Source organism: Dromiciops gliroides, chromosome 3 (assembly GCF_019393635.1).
Source record: "Dromiciops gliroides isolate mDroGli1 chromosome 3, mDroGli1.pri, whole genome shotgun sequence".
In the NCBI taxonomy this organism is placed as follows: domain Eukaryota; kingdom Metazoa; phylum Chordata; class Mammalia; order Microbiotheria; family Microbiotheriidae; genus Dromiciops; species Dromiciops gliroides.
The window spans coordinates 262,953,331-262,974,901 of record NC_057863.1 but is presented as its reverse complement, the minus strand read 5'-3'; the positions used below and the strand labels follow the sequence as shown (position 1 = coordinate 262,974,901).

General features: G+C 37.4%; 1 protein-coding gene across 1 annotated transcript in view; it reads left to right on the top strand.

Annotated features, from left to right (window-relative positions):
* Positions 1 to 21,571, top strand: part of DOP1B (DOP1 leucine zipper like protein B) — a 138,167-nt gene that overhangs the window by 103,530 nt on the left and 13,066 nt on the right. Inside the window, 6 exon segments of the mRNA XM_043996750.1 lie at positions 1,302 to 1,446; positions 9,210 to 9,292; positions 10,535 to 10,644; positions 10,814 to 10,960; positions 12,315 to 12,376; positions 12,875 to 13,003. Of these exon segments, the coding sequence (XP_043852685.1) occupies positions 1,302 to 1,446; positions 9,210 to 9,292; positions 10,535 to 10,644; positions 10,814 to 10,960; positions 12,315 to 12,376; positions 12,875 to 13,003 (676 nt within the window).

The window sequence follows — 21,571 nt, the reverse complement described above, 5'->3', positions numbered from 1 at the left end:
GCATTTATATAGCATCTAGTATGTGCCAGGCACTGTGCTAAGTACTCTTTAAAAATAATATCTCATTTGATCATCACCACAACCCTGAGAGGTAGTTGCTATTATCATTCCCTCAGTTGAAGAAACTGAGGCAGACAGAGATGAAGTGACTTGTCCAGAGTTACACAGCTAATAAGTGTCTAAGGCTGAATTTAAACTCATATCTTCCTGACTTTAAGCCCTATCTACTACGCTACCAGATGCTCCTAATCAGATCAGAGAGATAAGTGAAATTATATATCTAAAATAATTTGCAGAGAACATTTTCATTTGTTTCTAGTTTTTTACCTCTGAAAGCCAACATAAACAAGAAAGGAAACAAATCTTTCTCCATAGGGATCTTTTTAGAAGTTTCAAATGCTCTACCAAAATTTCCGTTAAAATATTAAATTGAGCAATATAAAATGTTAGCTTCACATTGTTTTATTAACATACTAAATATTCTTGATTACTTCTTAGTCATAGGTTGAGATCTACCATATCTCATCATTGTATTATCATGTACTTTTTTATATATATATATATATATATATTTTTTTTTTTTTTTTGGTGAGGCAATTGGGGTTAAGTGACTTGCTCAGGGTCATACAGCTAGTAAGTGTTAAGTGTCTGAGGTCGGATTTGAACTCAGGTCCTCCTGAATTCAGGGCCAGTGCTTTATCCACTGTGCCATCTAGCTGCCCCTATCGTGCTTTTTTTTTTTTTTTTTTGCAGGGCAATGGGGGTTAAGTGACTTGCCCAGGGTCACACAGCTAGTAAGTGTCAAGTGTCTGAGGCCAGATTTGAACTCAGGAACTCCTGAATCCAGGGCCGGTGCTTTTTCCACTGCGCCACCTAGCTGCCCCTATCATGTGCTTTTGATAGTCGAAATAGTGTATTCCATCTTTACTGTTCCACAGTTTTCCAAGATATGATTTTCTTCTAAGTTATATTTTGGTTTGAAAACATGACTAAATTGTTAAATGATTTAGTAGTACCTTCTTTCCATCTGCACTTTTATTTAGTTTTGCTTTTATGTGAAAAGTACATTACCAACAAAAAAACCAGAGTACCTGAGAAGTTTTAAAACCAGTTTCTTTGCCATTCACATCACGACCATGATGCAATCTTCCACTATTAAAACCAGTATCTTCAAGAAATATTACACAGCTCAGTTGCCAGAATACTGGATAGTCACTCTAATATGACTAACTACTTTAGACACTGAAGTCTTTTGCCATTAACTCATTTTTTCACCTTTATTTCTACTGATTACTTTTCAGGACATCACCCAAAAAATCCTGGAAGCTGTGGGAAATATAGCTGGTTCTTCTTTGGAACAAACTAGCTGGCTAAGCAGAAATTTGGAAGTGAAGGCCCAGCCTCAGATCTCTTTAGATGAATGTGATACTGAAGAAGATTTGCAAGGTAGGTGCATAGAGGATCCTTCCACATGTCACCTTGCTACACAGATGAATAAAATGACTTCATTATTTACAGACAAAGCCTTAAGCAAAATCATAAGCTATACTAGAATTACAAGAAATTAGGCAAGAATTGAAAATGAAATGAATAAATGAAATGAGAGCTCTTGAGCAAAGAAAATCAAAGAGAGGAAAAGTTTACAAAACTTAAAAAAATAACCTAAAAAAATAAAATAAAAAATAAATGGAATAATATGAAAAAAAAAATTTACAAAACCTTAATCAAGTAACAGACTCTGGAAATTAGATTGAACCAGACAGAAGTTAATGACTCTATGAGGCAACAAGAAATACTAGAACAAAATCAAAATTTGAAAAAAAAAAAGAAAATGTAAGGTATTTCACATCAAAACCATCTGACATTGTGATCTATTCAAGTGAAGTAGATTCCCAATTTGAAATGATTTTCCTCTAATTTTATTTAAGGATAATAAAAGTCCCTATTGCAAAACAGCTAAGAAAAAACAAACGAGGGGAAGCTAGGTGGTGCAGTGGGTAGAGCACTGGCCCTGGATTCAGGAAGACCTGAGTTCAAATCTGGCCTCAGACCCTTGACACTTAACTAGCTGTGTGACCCTGGGCAAGTCACTTAACCCCAATTGCCTCACCAAAAAAAAAAAAAAGAAAGAAAGAAAAAGAAAAAACAAACAAACAAACAAAATCTGGCATGGAAAACAAGTCAAAGTGAGGATGATCTAAGAATCATCAGACTACCTGAAAATTATGAGTATGAAAAAATGTTGTTACAGTATTTTTTAAAATGATCAATGAAGACTGTTCAAACCTATTAGAAGCAGAGGAAAAAGTGAAAATAGTAAGAGTCCACTGTTGACCTCTGAAAACTCCCAGGAGCAACATAGGCAAAATGTAGGTATCAAAAAACCCATACCTTCAAGTAGCCAGAAAGAAAGAGTACAAGTGTCAAGGAAAGGTTAAGTACATTTATATTTGAGCATTTGGAAAGGACTGCAATAGATGAGTATTTATGTTGCAATAGCATTAGAAGAAACAAGTGTCCCTTCAGAATGTCTTCAAGAGTCATAGAAGGGTTGTAGACTTCTAGGTGACACCAGTGCTGAGCCTAGAGTCAGGAAGACCCAAGCTCAAATCCAGCCTCAAATACTTAATAGCTGTGTGACCCTAGGCAAGTCACTTAATCTTTTTGCCTCAATTTCCTCAACTGTAAATGGGGATGATAACAGCACCTACTTTCCTGGGTTGTTGTGAGGATCAGATGAGATAATATTTGCAAAGCGATTGGCACAGTACCCAGCATGTAGTAGGTGCTATATAATTCTTATTCCCATCCCTTCATAGAGGTACTAAATAAGACATTTGGCCTGGGCGTGATTTTGTCACATTCTTATGATCGCTTGTCAATCCTGTGACATTGGTCTTCTGCTGTCCCATGAATAAAACATCCATCTTCCAGCTCCAGGCATTTTCTCTGGCTCTCTCCCATGCCTGAAGTACTCTTCCTCTTCATCTTTGCCTCCTGCCTTCCCTGGCTTCTTTTAAGTCCCAGATAAAATTCCATCTTCTACAGGAAGCCATCCTCAATTCCTCTTAATTACCTTCCTTCTGTTGACTCTTTTATCCTCATCCTGTATCCAGCTTATTTATACATATCTTTTTGCTCGTTGTCTCCCCAGTTAGATTATGAGTTCTTAAGGATTGTCTTTTGCCTCTTTTTATAACCTTGACATTTAGTACAGTGCCTGGCACATAGTAAATACATTATAAGTGCTTATTGACTGACTGGCTATATCCTTGACTTTATCCGTACTTATTGTTTCACTTGATTTTTAGTTGATCTTCTAGGGTTTTCTAAGAACACCATCATATCCTCTGAAAAAAGTACTAATTTTGTTTCTCCTTTGCCTAGGCTTATTTAATTTTTTTTCTTGTCTTATTTCTGTAGCCAGCATTTCTAGCTGAAGAATAGCGGGGATAATGGACATCCTTGTTTTCTTCATCTGATCTTACTGGAATCTAGATAATTTCTATTTCATATGATGCTGGCTCTTAGTTTTAGATGGTATTATCTACCCTGTTAAGGAAAGGGCCGCTTATTCCTGTTTTCTAGTGTTTTGTTGAACAGAAATACGAATTGTATTTTGTCAAAAGCTCCATCTTTTTCTCCATCTATTGTATAACTATATGGTTTTTGTTCTTTTTATCAATATGGTCAATTGTGTTTATAATATTCCTAATATTAAACTGACCCTGCATTCCTATTATAAATCCAGCCTGGGCACAGTATATGATTTTTATGTTATGTTGCTAATAGCCTTTTTGCTAATATTTTAGTTAAAATTTTTGTATACTTGATCATTTCTCTGTTTTGGTTCTCCCCAGTATAGGTGTCATAGAAGGAATTTGATAGAATGCCTTCTTTTGCTATTTTTGCATATAGTTTGTGTAATATTCATATTAATGGTTCTTTGAATGTTTACTAGGATTCACTTCTAACTCCATCAGGCCCAGGGATTTTTTCTTTTTTTTTTTCTTTTTTTTTTTTTTTTTGGTGAGGCAATTGGGGTTAAGTGACTTGCCCAGGGTCACACAGCTAGTAAGTGTTAAGTGTCTGAGGCCGGATTTGAACTCAGGTCCTCCTGAATCCAAGGCCGGTGCTCTATCCACTGCGCCATCTAACTGCCTGGATTTTTTCTTTAGGATTTCATTTGCGGTTTCCTCAGTTTCTTTTTCTGACATTGGCCTGTTTAAATCCTCTATTTCATATTTTGTTAAACCAGACATTTAAAATTTTTGTAAATATTCATCTATTTCACTTAAGCTATTAATTTTGTGTGTGTGTGTGGCAATTGGGGTTAAGTGACTTGCCCAGGGTCACACAGCTAGTAAGTGTCTGAGGCCAGATTTGAACTCAGGTACTCCTGAATCCAGGGCTGGTGCTTTATCCACTGCGCCATCTAGCTGCCCCTAAGCTATTAATTTTATTGGCATATCATTAGGTAAAATAGTTTCTGTAGGGGCAGCTAGATGGCGAAGTGGTTAAAGCACCGGCCCTAGATTCAAGAGTACCTGAGTTCAAATCTGGCCTCAGACACTTGACACTTACTAGCTGTGTGACCCTGGGCAAGTAACTTAACCCCCATTGCCTGCAAAAAAAACCAAAAATAGTTTCTGTAAATATCTTTTATTTCTTCATTTGTTGTGAATTGTATTTTTTAATTAAATGATGTGTGTGTGTGTTTGTTTTCTTCCCTAATTTGACCAATTCTGATTGGTGTGAACTTCAGGTGGCTCCCACTCCCCAAAACCTTTCTCCTTCCTATAGCCATGTACTTGTGCGCCCTGATTACACAAGATAATAAATTACCCATCCTTCCTCTGCCTTTTCCCCAGTATATCCTTTTTTCCCTTCTCTATACTTTTTTTAATATCATCAAAACATAACAAAACCACCTTGCTTCTATCCAATTTTACTCCCATGGCTCCTCATGACAGTGGGGCTCTGATGGGACACTTGTATCATTACTTTTTTATGTTTTTGTTGATTTTAGTGTTTGAAATTTTTACTAACTTTGCTTTTTTTTTTCCAATCTGGAATGCTTGGAAGTCCTATGTTTCATTAAAGATCCATTTTTTTCCTCTGAAAGATTACACTGTTTTTCTGGATAAATTATTCTTGCTTGTAGGCCTATATTTTTTGCCTTTAAGAATCTTATATGGCATATGCTACACTTTTTTTTAGTAGTGGATGCTAAATCTTGTGTTATCCTGACTGTAGTTCCTCAGTACTTAAACTCACTTTTTGCAGTATTTGTTTTTAATTTGACTTGGATTTGGGCTATGATTTTCCCAGGAGTTTTTATTTTGGAATTTCTTTTTGGAGGTAGATTCTTTATATTTTTTCTGCCCTCTGGGCAGTTTTCTTTCATAAATTCTTAACATATGATTTCCAGGTTCCTTTTTTGGGGGTCAATGCTTTCAGATAATTTAAGGAGCCTTAACTCCTTAACTTAACTCTCTCCTTGATCTATTTTCTGCTTGAGTTGGTTTTTGTATGAAATACCTTATATCTTTTTTTCCCTAACTTTTCAGTTTTTCGACGTTTAATATTTCTTGATATCTTATGAAATCATTACTTCTGTTTGGTGCATTCTATCTTTCAGGGAGTCTATTACTTGTATAAAAGTTTTGTATCTTTTGTGCTAATTCTCTAAGTCTCCACACCTCCTGTTTCTTTTCCAACTTTTCTCTACAGCAGTCTCATTTATTTTGTTAATATCATTTTAACTCTCTTTTCAGTTCTGGAATCATTTCTGTCCTTCATTCTTTTATTTATTTATTTATTTAATGGTGACGCAATTGGGGTTAAGTGACTTGCCCAGGGTCACACAGCTAGTAAGTGTTATGTGTCTGAGGCCGGATTTGAACTCAGGTTCTCCTGACTCCAGGGCTGGTGCTCTATCCACTGTGCCACCTAGCTGCCCCTGGAATCATTTCTTCTAGGAATTTTAAATGATCCTCTGGCCTAGCTGTATTTTATTTTGAAGCTTTGCTTATAAGTAGTGTTTTGGAGTTATTCTCTTCTGGGTTTGTGTCTTGGGTATGCCTAACATACCAGCTCTTTATCTTTTTTTTTACTTATTCTTCCAGCCTTACTTCCTAAATTGGGACTTTCTGTTAGGGCTAGACTCTACGTACTTTGGGGAGGAAGAAGTCTGTGCCTTAGTCCTCTGCCCCTAGGTTCTGTCTCTAAAGTTTCCTCTCTTCCTTAGAGCCTCAAAACCACAGGTCCTCATTCACTCCCAAGACTTGGCTTCCAGCTCTGCTTTCCTGGTTTAGGGAGGTATCACCATGGCTCTTTTCTGCTCCTGAAGTCTGACTCTAAGATCTCCATTCTTGGTTTAGAGCAACATAGTGATGCCCCTTCCATCTCCTGGGAAACTGGCTCTGAGATCCTCACCCTCCCAGATGTGGTCATTTGCTTATGGGTTTTAATCTTGCAGTGGAAAGTTTACCCACTATGGTTTCTCCTTTGATTTCTGATCACTTCTTGGTCTGGCACTGATCTGAGATCTTACTTGGAATAGTTGTTGGGGGAGTTAAGCTGCACAGCTACTTTCTACTCCTCCATCTTGGTTAGTCTCCACATTATTTTTATAATCAAATTTATAGTTTAAGGTATCATGATGCAATGGAAAGAATGCTGGTCTGAAGTCAAAAGATGTGGGTTCAAATCTGTTTACCACCTATGTGACCTTGGATATAGTATTTAAGCATGTGCCTCAGATTCTTCATCTATAAAATAAAAAGGTTGTATTTGATTATCTCAAAGGTCTCTTTCAGCCCTAAGTCTATGATTCTGTGATCCTAAGTCTTGCTAAGTATGACATTTAAAAAATTTAATTGGGGGCAGGTAGGTGGCACAGTGGATAGAGCACCGGCCCTGGAGTCAGGAGGACCTGAGTTCAAATCTGGTCTCAGATACTTAATACTTACTAGCTGTGTGACCCTGGGCAAGTCACTTAACTCCAGTTGCCTGACTTTTAAAAAAATTTCATTGGAGCCATGGCTTCATTGGTTTGTGCACTCCTTATACTGATGCAAAGGTCAATACCTATGTACACTCACTGTGATGTTTTTAACAACTCAAATATTGGACATAAAATAAGATGGATATTCAGTGAGACTATGTGATTAACAAAATGGAGGGCAAGACATTTTCTATTATCTTCACAACCTCTCAAACTTCTCCAAAATAGGAATCATACATAAGAGATAAGGAATTTCACCTGCCTCCATGGTCTAGGACACCAAGAACCCCAGTGAGGTAACAACTGAATGAACTGACGGCAGAGAAGTTTAAATCATAACCCCTAACTTGCTGATTCAACACTCCCTTCCTTTCTCTGACCACGTAGGCAAGGCTGCACAAGCTAACTCAGGGGCCTGTAACAGGAAACAACTTTACCCCTCCCTTCTCTCAGTTCTGGGGAAAAACAAAAGGCAGAAGCTTGTTAGGGCAGCAATGTAGCAGCAGTTTATGCTGCCACAGAGGGAACTGGGGTAGGACAGAGACAGACAGACAGACAGAATGTGTGTGTGTGTGTGTGTGTGTGTGTGAGAGAGAGAGAGAGAGAAAGAGAGAGAGAGAGTGTGAGACAAACATACTCCACTAACACTGAAGAAAAGAGCCCAGCATCTTTTTTTTCAATCTTTTTGTTTGTTTGTTTTTTTGCGGGGCAATGGGGGTTAAGTGACTTGCCCAGGGTCACACAGCCAGTAAGTGTCAAGTGTCTAAGGCCAGATTTGAACTCAGGAACTCCTGAATCCAGGGCTGGTACTTTATCCACTGCGCCACCTAGCTGCCCCCTTCAATCTTAATAGTATTTTATTTTTTTTCAAGTTACATGTAAAGATAATTTTCAACATTCATTTTATAAGATTTTTAGTTCCAAATTTTTCTCCCTCCCTCCCTCCGCCCCAAGATGGCATGCAAACTGATATAGGTTATATATGTACAATCACATTAAACCTATTGTCTTTTGGAATTGTCTTGGATCATTGTATTGCTGAGAAAAGCTAAGTCTATCACACCTGCATCTTTTTAGGACCAATTCTGTCCCCCTCAGAAATTGTATGGGGCAAAAGCTGAGGCTAGTGAAATGTGAATTGCCCAGCATGAGAGGAGACTAAGATGGGTTTGAGGGAAACTGTAATCAAAGGGAAAGGAATCAGAAAGTAGGCAATAGAGGAATATAAGGGGGGTAGGGGGGTGGAGAGGCTGAAATCATCTGGAGGAAGAAAACTAAGTTAAAGATTTTTATAAAAGATAAACCAACAGGGTTAAGATATATTAAGATAGTAGAAGAGAATCTGGCCTTCAGATCCACTAGAAGAGTCAAGGTGTCTATAATAAATATTGTAAGACAATAAAGAATCAATCAACATTTAATGAGTTGTAGAGCCTCTGGATTCCTAAGAGAAAATGGAACCATAGCAGGATGTTGCCAAATGGTTTAAAAGAGAAATAAAATTTGTGAAACCAGTATTTATGACCTATACAGCAGAAAGAATTGGCAGAATAGGAAATTTAAATCTAGAGTGGCAAGTCTCACAAAAGAAACAAAGAAGAGACTGGGAATGCAAATATGTAAGGGTTAAAGACAATTTAGAAGAAGAGAAGCAAAAAGCAGTAACATTAAAATAAAACAGAAATAAAACATCCATGTAAACAAAGCATAGTCATCATGAAGACAAGATACAACTTTAAGATTCTCCCAAAGAACCCAATAAATAAAAAAATTTGAACACCCTGATGAGACATAACATAAGAAGCCACTGATAGCCTCCAGATATACAACGTGACTTCAAAATGACATGATTCTTTCAATTAAAGTTTTTAAACACAAAATCTTAGAGTTGAAAATTACCTCAGAGGGTCATCTTGTCCATCCTATGCTGGTAATACAGGTCCATTTAAGTACATATGAAAAAGTAAGCTTTAAACTTTAATTGCCTTATTCCATCTGTCTGAAAGCATTCAGAGTCTTAGTTCTTTGTGTATGCATGTATTATCAGAGAGATGAACAATAAACTCATGGATACTTAAAAAGTTTTGGGAATGTGAAAAGATTTTCATTTAACTCAAGGTTATATGATATCTTTTGGACAACGGAGCTATGATATGCATTCTAAATTACAGCACAAATGATTTTTTTTTTTTACATGTAGATGCAGCAGCAGCACCCTCATCAATGGTATCGGCATCTGCCCCCTCATTGTACAGTGTGCATGCTCTCTCACTCCTCGCAGAGGTAAAGACAATTGATTTCTTAACATGGATCTTTGTTTTAGAGAATGATGGCACTGATTGTCTTAAGTTAGGGGTTATCAAGCTAATTTGGCCATAGAATGCTTTGGACCAATTAGTGAAACCTTTAAAATGATTCCCTGGGTAATGGAATATTCCCAGGATAAAGGGAGAAAATTTTGGAGCAAAATAGAGGGGACTGGGGACCTTGTGAAGAAAAACTATACCTGAAATTTTACAAAGACCTAACTATGATGTGAGGGACAGAAGAATAGGGGGGTCCGTGTACAAAGGACATTCTCTCAAACATGTGGCAGTAGAGGGAGCATGGTAGAATGGAATGAGCACTGGCTTTCTGGAATCAGAGGACTTGAGTTCAAACCTCACTTCAAACAATTATTACTTTTTGTGACATTGGGAAAGTTACTTAACCTCCCTGTGCCTCACTATGCTCATCTGAAAAATGAGAAGGTTGAACCAGAAGGCGTCTATTATCTTTTTTTTTTTTTTGGTGGGGCAATGAGGGTTAAGTGACTTGCCCAGGGTCACACAGCTAGTAAGTGTCAAGTGTCTGAGGCCGGATCTGAACTCAGGTCCTCCTGAATCCAGGGCTGGTGCTTTATCCACTGTGCCACCTAGCTGCCCCTCTATATCTATTTCAGTTCATAGATTTATATAATTCAAATAAAAACCTGCCGGCTCTAAATCTATGATCCTTAAAAAAAAACAACCCTAAAGACCTAACACTAGGTTTGGCCCCCACTGCAGCATAGGGATAGTAATTCATGGCTAGTACTACATTTTTGGATCTTGAGTGGCCCACCCTTTGCCAATCTTTACTAGCAATGACATTTTCTCATAGTACCTTTATTCTGATTAAACAAAATATCAAGATTCCATGGAACACTGCCTTAAATCACTGAATCAATTAAGTAAAACCAATATTCTCTTTCCCTCAAAAGCATGTGGCTATAGGCTGGATTATCAGACAGTGTTAGAATTGAAATTAAATAGCATCCTAATCTAGCCCATTCATTTTGCAGATGAGGAATTAGTGGTCCATAAAGGGAAGTGATTTGTCCAGGACTTTAACCCAGGGCTTCCAGTACTCTTTTCACTGTACCTCATTGAAAATCTTGACAGAAAATCATACTTGGAAATTCTGTTGTTAGAATTCTTAGATGACAAATTCTGGGATGTGTAGTAACAGCTGTGTTCTTTTTGCTGGTTTTTCTTTTTTCTTAAGGTTGTAGCATGTCTCTTGGACATGATTTATCGTAGTGATGAGAAGGAGAAAGCTGTGCCGTTGATTTCACGTTTGCTATATTATGTTTTTCCTTATTTACGAAATCACAGGTAATATAATTCTCTCTCCTCTCACTTCTCCTGCCCCCCACCATCCCTTCCAAATTTGGGTGAAAATATAGGTGTGGGAAGGGGTGGATAAATATGCCAATTGATGTTTTCTAGACAATTTTTAAACTCATTCTTTCCCTTTCTTCCTCTCCCCACCTGCCCCATGTAGTACCTACAACACCCCTAGCTTCCGAGCTGGTGCACAGCTACTCAGCTCCCTGAGTAGTTATGCCTATACAAAAAGAGCCTGGAAAAAAGAAGTCCTGGAGTTATATTTGGACCCTGGTTTTTTTCAGATGGATACTTCTTGTGTTCAGTAAGAAATGTTTTTCTAAATATAATACACCATAACTGAATAAAAATCAAAATAATCTTATGTGGAATATGATAATCTCATCTATATCTGTGATATTTACTAATAGTAAATAAATTCAAAATTATAACATGCTACTTATAAGTAACAAAATGAATTTTGTTTTTCATAGCATGAGAGTTATTTTAGGATCTGAAATGGTTATTTCATCCCAATGGACAGAGCGTTTTATTCCTAGAGAATGTTTTTAATTTTGATCATCATGATATTTGGCTCAGCAGTAATTATAATATTTAGAGCATATTTTGTCTCTCATTCACACAATATTTTGTTGTTATTTACATATTAGGTGAGTTTTAATTTATGTTAATGATCTCACCTCTTTTCCCAACTCCATCTACTCCTTTCTGACCCTTGCCCCTAATCCTTCTAGGCATCCCACATCCAGAAAAGTGATACTTCTCTAGTAGTAACTAAAAAAGTAGAAAGTTTGTCAATCTCAGGAAAGAAGGTCACCTTAAAGAGAGGAAGCTATAGGGCAGCCTAAAGTTTGCAGCTGGAACATGATGTCATTGAATTGACTTCAATCATAAGAAGAAGTACATTTATAAAAATAAATCTGGCTTAAACTGAAATTATCTGGCAAAGAGAAATTTTTCAAGTTTCCTTCTGGTTTTGGATGCCATGATTAGAAAGAACTATAATAATCTGGGGTATCTTAGTCTCTGAGGTCCTTTTAAACTCTCCTGTGACCTCTCTCTGGGGGTCTCAGTGCCACTTTTTTTTGGGGGGGGTGAGGCAATTGGGGTTAAGTGACTTACCCAGGGTCACACAGCTAGTAAGTGTCAAGTGTCTGAGTCCAGATTTGAACTCAGGTCCTCCTGAATCCAGGGCCTGGTGCTCTATCCACTGTACCACCTAGCTGCCCCCAACAGTGCTGCTTTTAAAATAGTCCTCTATGCAATTGTCCTGCAGTTATAACTGGGAGAAACCTTAGAAATCACTAGCAAATGGAATTTTTTTTCTCTACCACCAATCCTATGCTTTATAATAGGTAAGCAAAAAGCATCATAAAGAGGCTGATTTATTTGGTGGAAGCTCTAGAAAAAGACAGAGTTAATAATAAAATCTAAAAATTTACCAGTCATATATTCTTTTCTAATTTAACCAATGACTTTTCTATCCCTTTTATAGTCTTAAAGAACAAGTGACCTTTGCCTTTTTTTTATTCACAAGTATTTTTTTCCTTTGTATTTTCATTAATCTTATTTGGAAAAGTTTTAAATTAATATTTTTCTGATGCTTTTAATTAAGATTCTCAGTTTTACATTTAATCTTATTATTTTATCATCTTTAGTTGGAGATCCATTATTGACCATCTTCTAACACATGAAAAAACAATGTTTAAAGATTTAATGAGTAAGTATTGTTATTAAAAGATCGTTTTATTATTTTGTTATTTAAATTTTTTAATGTTTTAGACATAGGATCTTGCCTCCAACTTTAGAATCTTTGCCTAAATTTTTATAACCAAGCCTGAACTAAAAAAGCACAATGTATTTTTTTAGAGATCCTAGCCTAATTGACTAGACTACTTTGACATTTTCCTCATTTCTCAGATTTGAAATGTCCCATTTTAGCTGTGTTTAGAAAGTTCCTAATATTAACCTTTAAAAGAAAGTTTAGATAATGATTTTCTCATAATAATAAAACTTTTGAGAATTTGGTACTGTCCATATGTCCTCCCCAACCAACTACCCACTCTTAATAAAGATATGGTAGGCATGTGCTTTTGTCTAATTGGATTATGATTTTTCATTAAAGGTACTAATAATTCTACTACTATCAATGACCTATAACTTGCCCCACCAAAAACTTTCCTCACTAAGTACTGGTTACTTGTTATTTTCATTTTAGATATGCAAAGCAGTTCCTTAAAATTGTTTTCAAGTTTTGAGCAGAAAGCCATGTTGCTAAAGCGACAAGCATTTGCTGTCTTCAGTGGAGATGTTGATCAATATCATCTCTACCTTCCATTGATACAAGGTAAGAATGCTGTTTTTTCCATAGAGAATGACTTTAATTTTCGGCCACTTGTGGCATGAAAATGAAGAGACTTGATGTTTCTCCTGCCCACTAAAATACATTCATTCAGTGCGATTGCATCTCCAAATGAGAGAATATGTGTGTTACCACATAACTTCCCATAGAAGGTACTAGAGAGGGAAAAAAGTAAATCCAAGCCTAAGACTTGAGTCTGAAGGAAATGTATTAAAGGAAATTCCTAACCTTTGGAATCCTGTGGGATTCCAAATCTACATTCAAATTGGTTCCCCAGATTGGGGTGGTGTGGCAGCTTCAATAATAGCTTACCAGCTTTTGCTTACTTGTATAGGAAAAATATCATCTCTGACATGCATCAGAAATGCTCTCTGCTTTGCAATCATTCCAGATTAGTGATTAATAAAGATCAAGATGTTATCTATTACACTTTGTGATTTTGGGGCACAGTAATTTCTTGAGAGGAATATGGGGGGCAGCTAGGTGGCATGGTGGATAGAGCACTGGCCCTAGATTCAGGAGGACCTGAGTTCAAATCTGGCTTGACACTTTACACTTAGTAGCTGTGTGACCCTAGGCAAGTCACTTAACCCCAATTGCCTCACCAAAAAAAAAAAAAGAGAGAGAGAGAGAGAGAAATATGGGACTAGCATGTTCTCTGATCTACTCTAGGTTGGCTAACCAAGAATCCATAATGTTAAGTCCTATGGGGCCATCTAGGTATAGAAAGAGATTCAAACCTAAGACTTATGGCTACTAGGCTGGTCTAAATCAGGACCAGTGTTACTGATATGGAACTTGGCATCATCTAGCACATCAGTATCTGGAGACTCGTTCCTGATAACAGGTGGGAACAACAGAGATGAACAGAAGGGGTTGAATTTTCATTTTGACCTTAAATTAGATAATCAGCATAGCAATTAAAATTGGAATTTCATTAGTTCAAGGAAGAGGAAATTTGATAAGCTTCTTTTACCCATTTCATTTCCTTCATTTGGCAGCAAACGTTGTTCCATATGAGTGATTTGTGATACCCTAGTTCCACACTAGGGAAGGCTCATGCACTTTTGCATTTCCAAAGGAAATTTAGCAAAGGATATTGTATGTGACCAACTGAGGTTTTAGGAGGAGTGGGATACTGACTTAATTTTTTTTTTTAATATCCACTTCCAAATTAATGTGGTTGTATGTTAGTTCCCCAGATTGGAGTAATGTGGCAGCTTCCACCATAACTTTTTATTTTTGCATAGGAAAGGTTATCTCTCTAATGCATGATAGATATGCTACTCCCTTTTTTTTAGAGGTTGCAGGATGGTGATTGGTGTCATAATATGCTACCTCTGCTTACAGAACTATGATTTTGGATCTTTAGATAAAATATATATGAGGGTATAAAAGTGGAAAATTCTCTAATTTACTCAAGGTCAGCTAATTTAGGGGATGTGGAGGTTTTTATCTATGATGCTAGATGGTATGGTACCATTTGGGCCCAGGTAGACCCCTTATTTATGATGGATCATATTATTTATGAATTATTTATATACTTACTAGGAAAAGAGATAAAGACCTTGGCTAGTTTTAGAGGGTAAGAGCACTTAACAGGATATATGCCACGTGATATGAACATTAATACTAGAAGGATGAAGCACATCAAATCAATTGATGCAAAAACATGATTTAATTTGAAATTAAAATTTCATCCCATCATTTCTGTTTTCTTTGCCTTATAGATTTTTAAAAGTGCTGATGTCAGTTGACTCAGCTTGGTCCTTCTTAAGTTCTGGTCCTTCCAATGTTCATTTTCCCAGGGAGATCTGTCTCTTAAATTATCTGGCAAATGCCAGAAAAATGGCCTTGGATAATTTTCTCTAGTGAAGAGTAACAGGATATAGAGAGGTGTTTATGGATTTTTTTTTCTTGGGAATATTAACCCAGACCGCATGGGAAGGGAAAATAAATGACTACACAAAAATCCTAGCAAGCAAAAAAAAAAAGTATTACTTATTAATATGACTTTGTATAAATGCGTGTATGTATATATATAATCTATATACTAATTCCATTTACAATCCTCAGAGGAAGATTATCCCTTACATTAAGAAAATCTCTTAAGAAGCAAAACCATATCCTTACACAAATAATAAAGAGTACTACAGGGACCAGACATTATGGAAGAACTATAGAGACTAAGCAGTTTAAGAGGGTTGGTCCTTAGATTTAGATGAGCTAAATATAGGAGCACCAGGGCTTTTCAGAACCCCTTTGCATTCCCCTGATGGCCAAAAAATAGCAACAGTGGTGTAGCCCCACCCTTCCTCCAAGCAGTAGCCCATACTTCAGCAACCTAGATATCTTGACGTGTTCCTGGGGGTTACTTCTCCTGGCCACTTCTTAGATGGCCTTCTTTGCCCTTTTCCCAGAAACAAAAACTGATTAAACATGAAAAAGAAAACAGAATGGAAAGGTTTTACTTCAGGTGGGTTTTGAGAGCAGTGTGGTGACAACAGAAGAGAGTGTAGGTGTATTATTCTCAACTACCCCTTTCTTTTTTTTTTTTTGCAGGCAATGGGGGTTAAATGACTTGCCCAGGGTCACACAGCTAGTAAGTGTTAAGTGTTAAGTGTCTGAGGCCGGATTTGAACTCAGGTCCTCCTGAATCCAGGGCCGGTGCTTTAACTACTGCGCCATCTAGCTGCCCCTACCCCTTTCTTTTTAAAATGTCAACAGGCAATCACAACTTCACCAAACTCTCATGAAAACTAGGTTTATGGGGCAGCTAGATGGCACAGTGGATAGAGCACCGGCCCTGGAGTCAGGAGTACCTGAGTTCAAATCCGGCCTCAGACACTTAACACTTACTAGCTGTGTGACCCTAGGCAAGTCACTTAACCCCAATTGCCTCACTAAAAAAAAAAAACAAAAAAAAAACTAGGTTTATTACAAGATCAATGAACATGCACGTGGAACCCTAAGCAAGCACAAAGAGTTCACAATTCAAACAGAAGCTTGCATATGTATGAAATTATGACAAAGAGAGGAGGAAAAATAGAAATCTACACCCAAATACAAGTGGCAGGGGATGAAAAATCATGAATAATGAAGATGGTAAAAACAGCATTTCCCTGGGGAACTGCTAGACTATGAAGATATGGTGGTCTACTTATCTGTAAGGTCCCAGCTGCACAAGGAGTTTCCTAGTCTAGTGCAGACTGACTGATGCCTATCTTGATTATCAAGGACACACAGGGAGTCCAGGTTGGGGTACTAACAACAAATTCTGTCATCTCAGGGGGGTTTCATTCTTGACATGTTCAGGGTTTCCTGCATACTCTCTGGGTCCACTATTTCTAGAAAATATGGCAACTCAAAAAAACAAATTCAGGGGCAGCTAGGTGGCGCAGTGGATAGAGCACCAGCCCTGGAGTCAGGAGGACCTGAGTTCAAATCCGGCCTCAGACACTTAACACTTGCTAGCTGTGTGACCCTGGGCAAGTCACTTAACCCCAATTGCCTCACTAAAAAAAAAAAAAATTGAGGGGAGCCCTTAACATTCCTAACAATAAGAACTACTACTACTACTACTACCACCACCAGCAGCAGCACTACTACTACTACTACTAATATATTTATAACTTTTTTTTTTTTAACATATTGAGTTCCAAAGTCTCTCTTTATCTTCAGGCTCTTCCCTACCCATTGAGAAGGCAAGTTTTATGATAGCCATTATAAATGTGAAGTCATGCAAACATGGCTGCTTTTTCATCATAGACTTCTACTTTGGACTGTATACATGTTTAGCTCACTTCTTCTCTGTGAATACCCTTTTTGTGGTTTGACCCTGATTCTAAAATGCCCATATGGGCTCTCAGAACTAAGCCCCTAAAGAATTGCTTAGTACCGCACAAGATCTCCTGTGTGCCAGGAACCTACTTGTTGTTGTTGGTGGTGGTGGTCCTTTGTTCTTGAAGAGGACAAATGACATCATGAGCATGGTGTCTTGACCTGCTTGTAAGTTGGATTTAAGTGAGGCAAAGCTGTGCAAAGTCGTCAGCCTTGCTCTCTCCCCCATAGTCATTGGAGTCCAGTGGCAAGACAAAGGTCAAGATGACTGGCAATGGCCTAGCCAAGCGCATAGTAGGTACTTAATAAATGTTTATTGACAGACAAATAATATACAGATAATGATACTTTATTAAACTTTATTTTTATGAGGTCGGCATACCATTCCTATCATCTGAATCTACAATATCAATATAAACACTATGCAATTTTAAACATATAACAAAATTAATAGTGGCACTCATGCAGACTATATTAATATTTGATAGAATATAACACAAAATCATCCACCATCATCTATTCTGAAACCATTTAATTGCATTACAAAATTAGTTATTTTTCAGTTTTCCCTCACAGATTACCTCTTTACTTAAGTCTTAGGATTTCTTTGGTATCCTAACTTCCCCTAAATCAGTAGATCAGCATGACTCTAACTTCCAGAAATTATCTTATCTGTTCTATCTTCCAGACTTCTATCTGACCACATACACAATGAACTATTTTTCATATCTTGTTTTCCCCTTTCAGTTAGTTGTATCATGTGTTGGATCCATAGCCAACATCCTTTGCCAAGTCAGTATATCCCAGCACCCTATACACAGACACTTTCTAAGTACCATTGACTGATTCTTTATGTTTTGTAAATATTTCTTCACTTATGACCTAGCTCCACTTAACCAGCTGCCAGAAGAGGGAAATGAGAGTTGTAGAGTAGTACACATAAAATATATATCATTCAGTCCTCCAAGCACTTCTGGGATCTATGAAGATTTATCAATAAAACCAAAGACTGCAACAGATCCTTTTCCCATCACATAAAGCCAAACACATACGATTTAAAAATTTGTTCTAGAGGGCTGCTGAGGTCTAAAAAGAATTGTTGAAGTCTAAATTAGCAAAAGTTCAGTGCTAAGGAGAGAGTTACCAGCCCCAAGGGGAACAGAAACTATAAAGAAAAGCTCCTGAGCTGAATTATGGAGAATTTTGCAAAACAGTAGAGCATTTAAACAGGTCTAAGAGTACAAGGTATCTATGTCTCTGAGATGAAGGAGTTATAGTCAATGCAGTGAGAACAGCAGTTATCATAAAGAACTTGGTTAGCTAAGCTAAAGATAAGTTTGCTTAAATCTGCAGCTTCTACTTATAGAATTTTTTCATATCACATACTTATATAAATAAAGGGTTTCTAAAATAAAAACGATGGCTTCCTTGTGGCTCAGGAAAGATAGAAAACTTGGGCTCTGGTGTTAGTAGAAACAGATTATTTTAGGAGAAACAGTTTCTGATCTAACAGAGATGCATGCTGTAGCCCTAAACTAAGGTATCTCTTAATTAAAAAGATTAGTATGTGATTTTGTCAAGTTTGTGAGAGTAGATAGATAAAAAAAATGTGTAAATGGAGGAATCAAATATTTTTAAATTGGGGGGGAGTCAAGATGATGGAATAAAGACAGGGACTTACCCAAGCTCTCTTAAATTCCCTCCCAAACTCAAAACCAATTCTGGAGTGGCAGAACTAACAAAAGGAGAAGGTGAAACAATTTTCCTGCTCGAGACAACTTAGAAGGTTGGCAGGAAAGGTCTTTCTCACTGGGGTGAGAGTGGAGTACAGTCCAGCAGAGGCCATGCACCATCAAGCTAGCAGCAGGCCTTGGAGACAACTGAATTGGCAGCAGCAACTTCTAGAGCTCTCAGCTCAGTCAGACAACTGGTTAGAAGGAAAATACAGGGGACCCTTTTCTGGCACAAGGCCCAGGACCCTGTTGCATTTCCCACATGCAATTTCTCATCACAGCTCCAGGGCAAGGAGGAACACTAGCACACTAGAGCATGCAACCACAGGGGAGCATGGACTTGTTCACAATTCCAGCATGGAAAAGAATGCTTGTGGTCACCCACAGGCCACAACACAGGCCTAGAGAGTAGTAACAACACCTCTCCTTAGATCATACCACCTTGGAATAACTGAAAACTTATAGACCCCCAGAACTAGCTCTGAAAACTGCAGCATGAAAAATCTAAAGCTTGGGACAGTATCCTCTCCCCACCAACTTTAACATATGGTTAAAAGTCAAGAAATAGGCTGGTAAAATGAACAACAAAAAAAGAACCTAACCATAGAAAGTTACTATAGTCACAGGAAAGATCAAAACACAAACTCGTAAGAAAACAACAAAGTCAAAACAGCTACATCCAAAGCCTTAAAGAAATATGTGAATTGGTCTCATTCCTCTGCCCTCCCAAGAATTCTTGGAAGAGCTCAAGAAAGATTTTTTAAATCAAAAAGAGAGGTAGAGGAAAATTTGGGAAGAGAAATGTGATTGATGCAAGAAAATCATGAAAAAAGAGTCAACAGATTTGATTGAGGAGGCACCAAAAATACTGAAGAAAATAACACCTTAAAAAACAAAATAGGCCAAATCCATTAACGAGAAGGACTTCTTAAAAAGTAGAATTGGCCAAATGGAAAAGGAGGTACAAAAATCCACTAAAGAAAATGATTCCTTAAAAATTAGAATTGGGAAAATAGAAGCTAAGGATTCCATGAGACACCAAGAAACAATAAAACAAAATGAAAAGAATGAAAATAGAGGAAAATATATGAAATATCTCATTGGAAAGACAACTGATCTGGAAAATAGATCAAGGAGACATAGTTTAAGAATTTATTGGACTATGGGGGCAGCTAGATGGTGCAGTGGATAAAGTACTGGCCCTGGATTCAGGAGTATCTGAGTTCGAATCCAGCCTCAGACATTTAACACTAGCTGTGTGACCCTGGGCAAGTCACTTAACCCCAATTGCCTCACACACACACACACACACACACACACACACACACACAAACCCAAGAATTTATTAGATTATAAAGAGACTAAACATCATTTTTAAGAAATTATAAAGGAAAATTACTCTGATATCCTAGAACCAAAGGGTGAAATAGAAATTGAAAGAATCCACTGATCACCTTCTAAAAGAGAATCCAAAATGAAAACACCCAGGAATATTATAGCCAAATTCTAGAGCTCCCAGGTCAAGGAGGTTACAAACAGCCAGAAAGAAATAATTCCAATATCATGATATCCAGGTTATCAGTCAGGATAAGACAAGATTTAGCGAGTTCTACATTAAAAGATCAGAGGGCTTGGAATATGATATTACAGCTAGGATTAAAACCAAGAATCACCTACTCAGCAAAATTAGGGATAGTCCCTTGAAAGCAAAAATTGATATTCAGTGAAATAGAGGACTTTCAAGCATTTATTCCTGAAGAAAAGACCAGGACTGAATAGAAAATTTTACTTTCAAGTATAAGACTTCAGAGAAGCATAAAAAGGTAAACACAAAAGAGAAATCATAAGGGATTCAATAGATTAAACTGTTTACTTTCCTACATGGGAAGATGATACTTTTAATGCCTTAGAACTTTATAATTATTAGAGCACTTAGGAGGAGTATACAGAGAAAAAAGGCACAGGAGCAAGTTGATTATAATGGGATAATATCTAAAAACAAAAACAAATTAAGGGGTGAGAAAGAGGTATGTATTGGGAGAAGGAGAAAGGGAGAAGTAGAATGGGGCAAATCTATCAAATGAATCAAATCTATAAGATTGCAAGCCATTCTCCTGTTGACAAATGGTCAAAGGATATGAACAGGAAGTCTTCAAAAGAAGAAATCAAAGCTATCCATGTTGTTGTTGAGTCTTTTCTGACTCTCTGTGATCCCATTTGGGATTTTCTTGGCAAAGATACTAAAGTGAAAAAGAGAAAAGATAGGGAAAAAAAGATACTAAAGTGGTTTTCCATCTCCTTCTCTAGCTCATTTTACAGATGAGGAACTAAGGCAAACAGAGTTAAATGATTTGCCCAGGGTGACACAGTTAGTAAGTGTCTAAAGCTGGATTCGAACTTAGGTCTCCTGACTTCAGGCATGGCACTATATCCACTGTGCCACCTAGCTGCCCAAAAAACTATCTGTAGTCATATGAAAAAATTCTCTAAATCATTATTAATTAGAGAAATGCAAATAAAAAGAAATCTGAGGTACCACCTTATACCTATCAAATTGGCTAACATGAAAGAAAAGGAAAATCACAAATGTTGGAAGGGATATGGGAAAATTAGGACATAAGGCACTGTTGGTGGAGTTGTGAACTGATCGGGCTATGAAACTATGTATACCTTTTGACCCAGCAATACCACTACTAGGTCTGTATCTCAAAGAGATTATTTTTTCTTTTTTGCAGGGCAGTGAGGGTTAAGTGACTTGCCCAGGGTCACACAGCTAGTAAGTGTCAAGTGTCTGCGGCCAGCTTTGAATTCAGGTCCTCCTGAATCCAGGGCCAGTGCTTTATCCACTGTGCCACCTAGTTGCCCTTCAAAGAGATTTTTTAAAAAGAGAGGGTCCTCCTGGGTCCAGGGTGGGTACTTTGTCCACTGTGTCACCTAACTGCCCCATGATGACATCTTTAGGGTAAAATTGAGGGGTGAG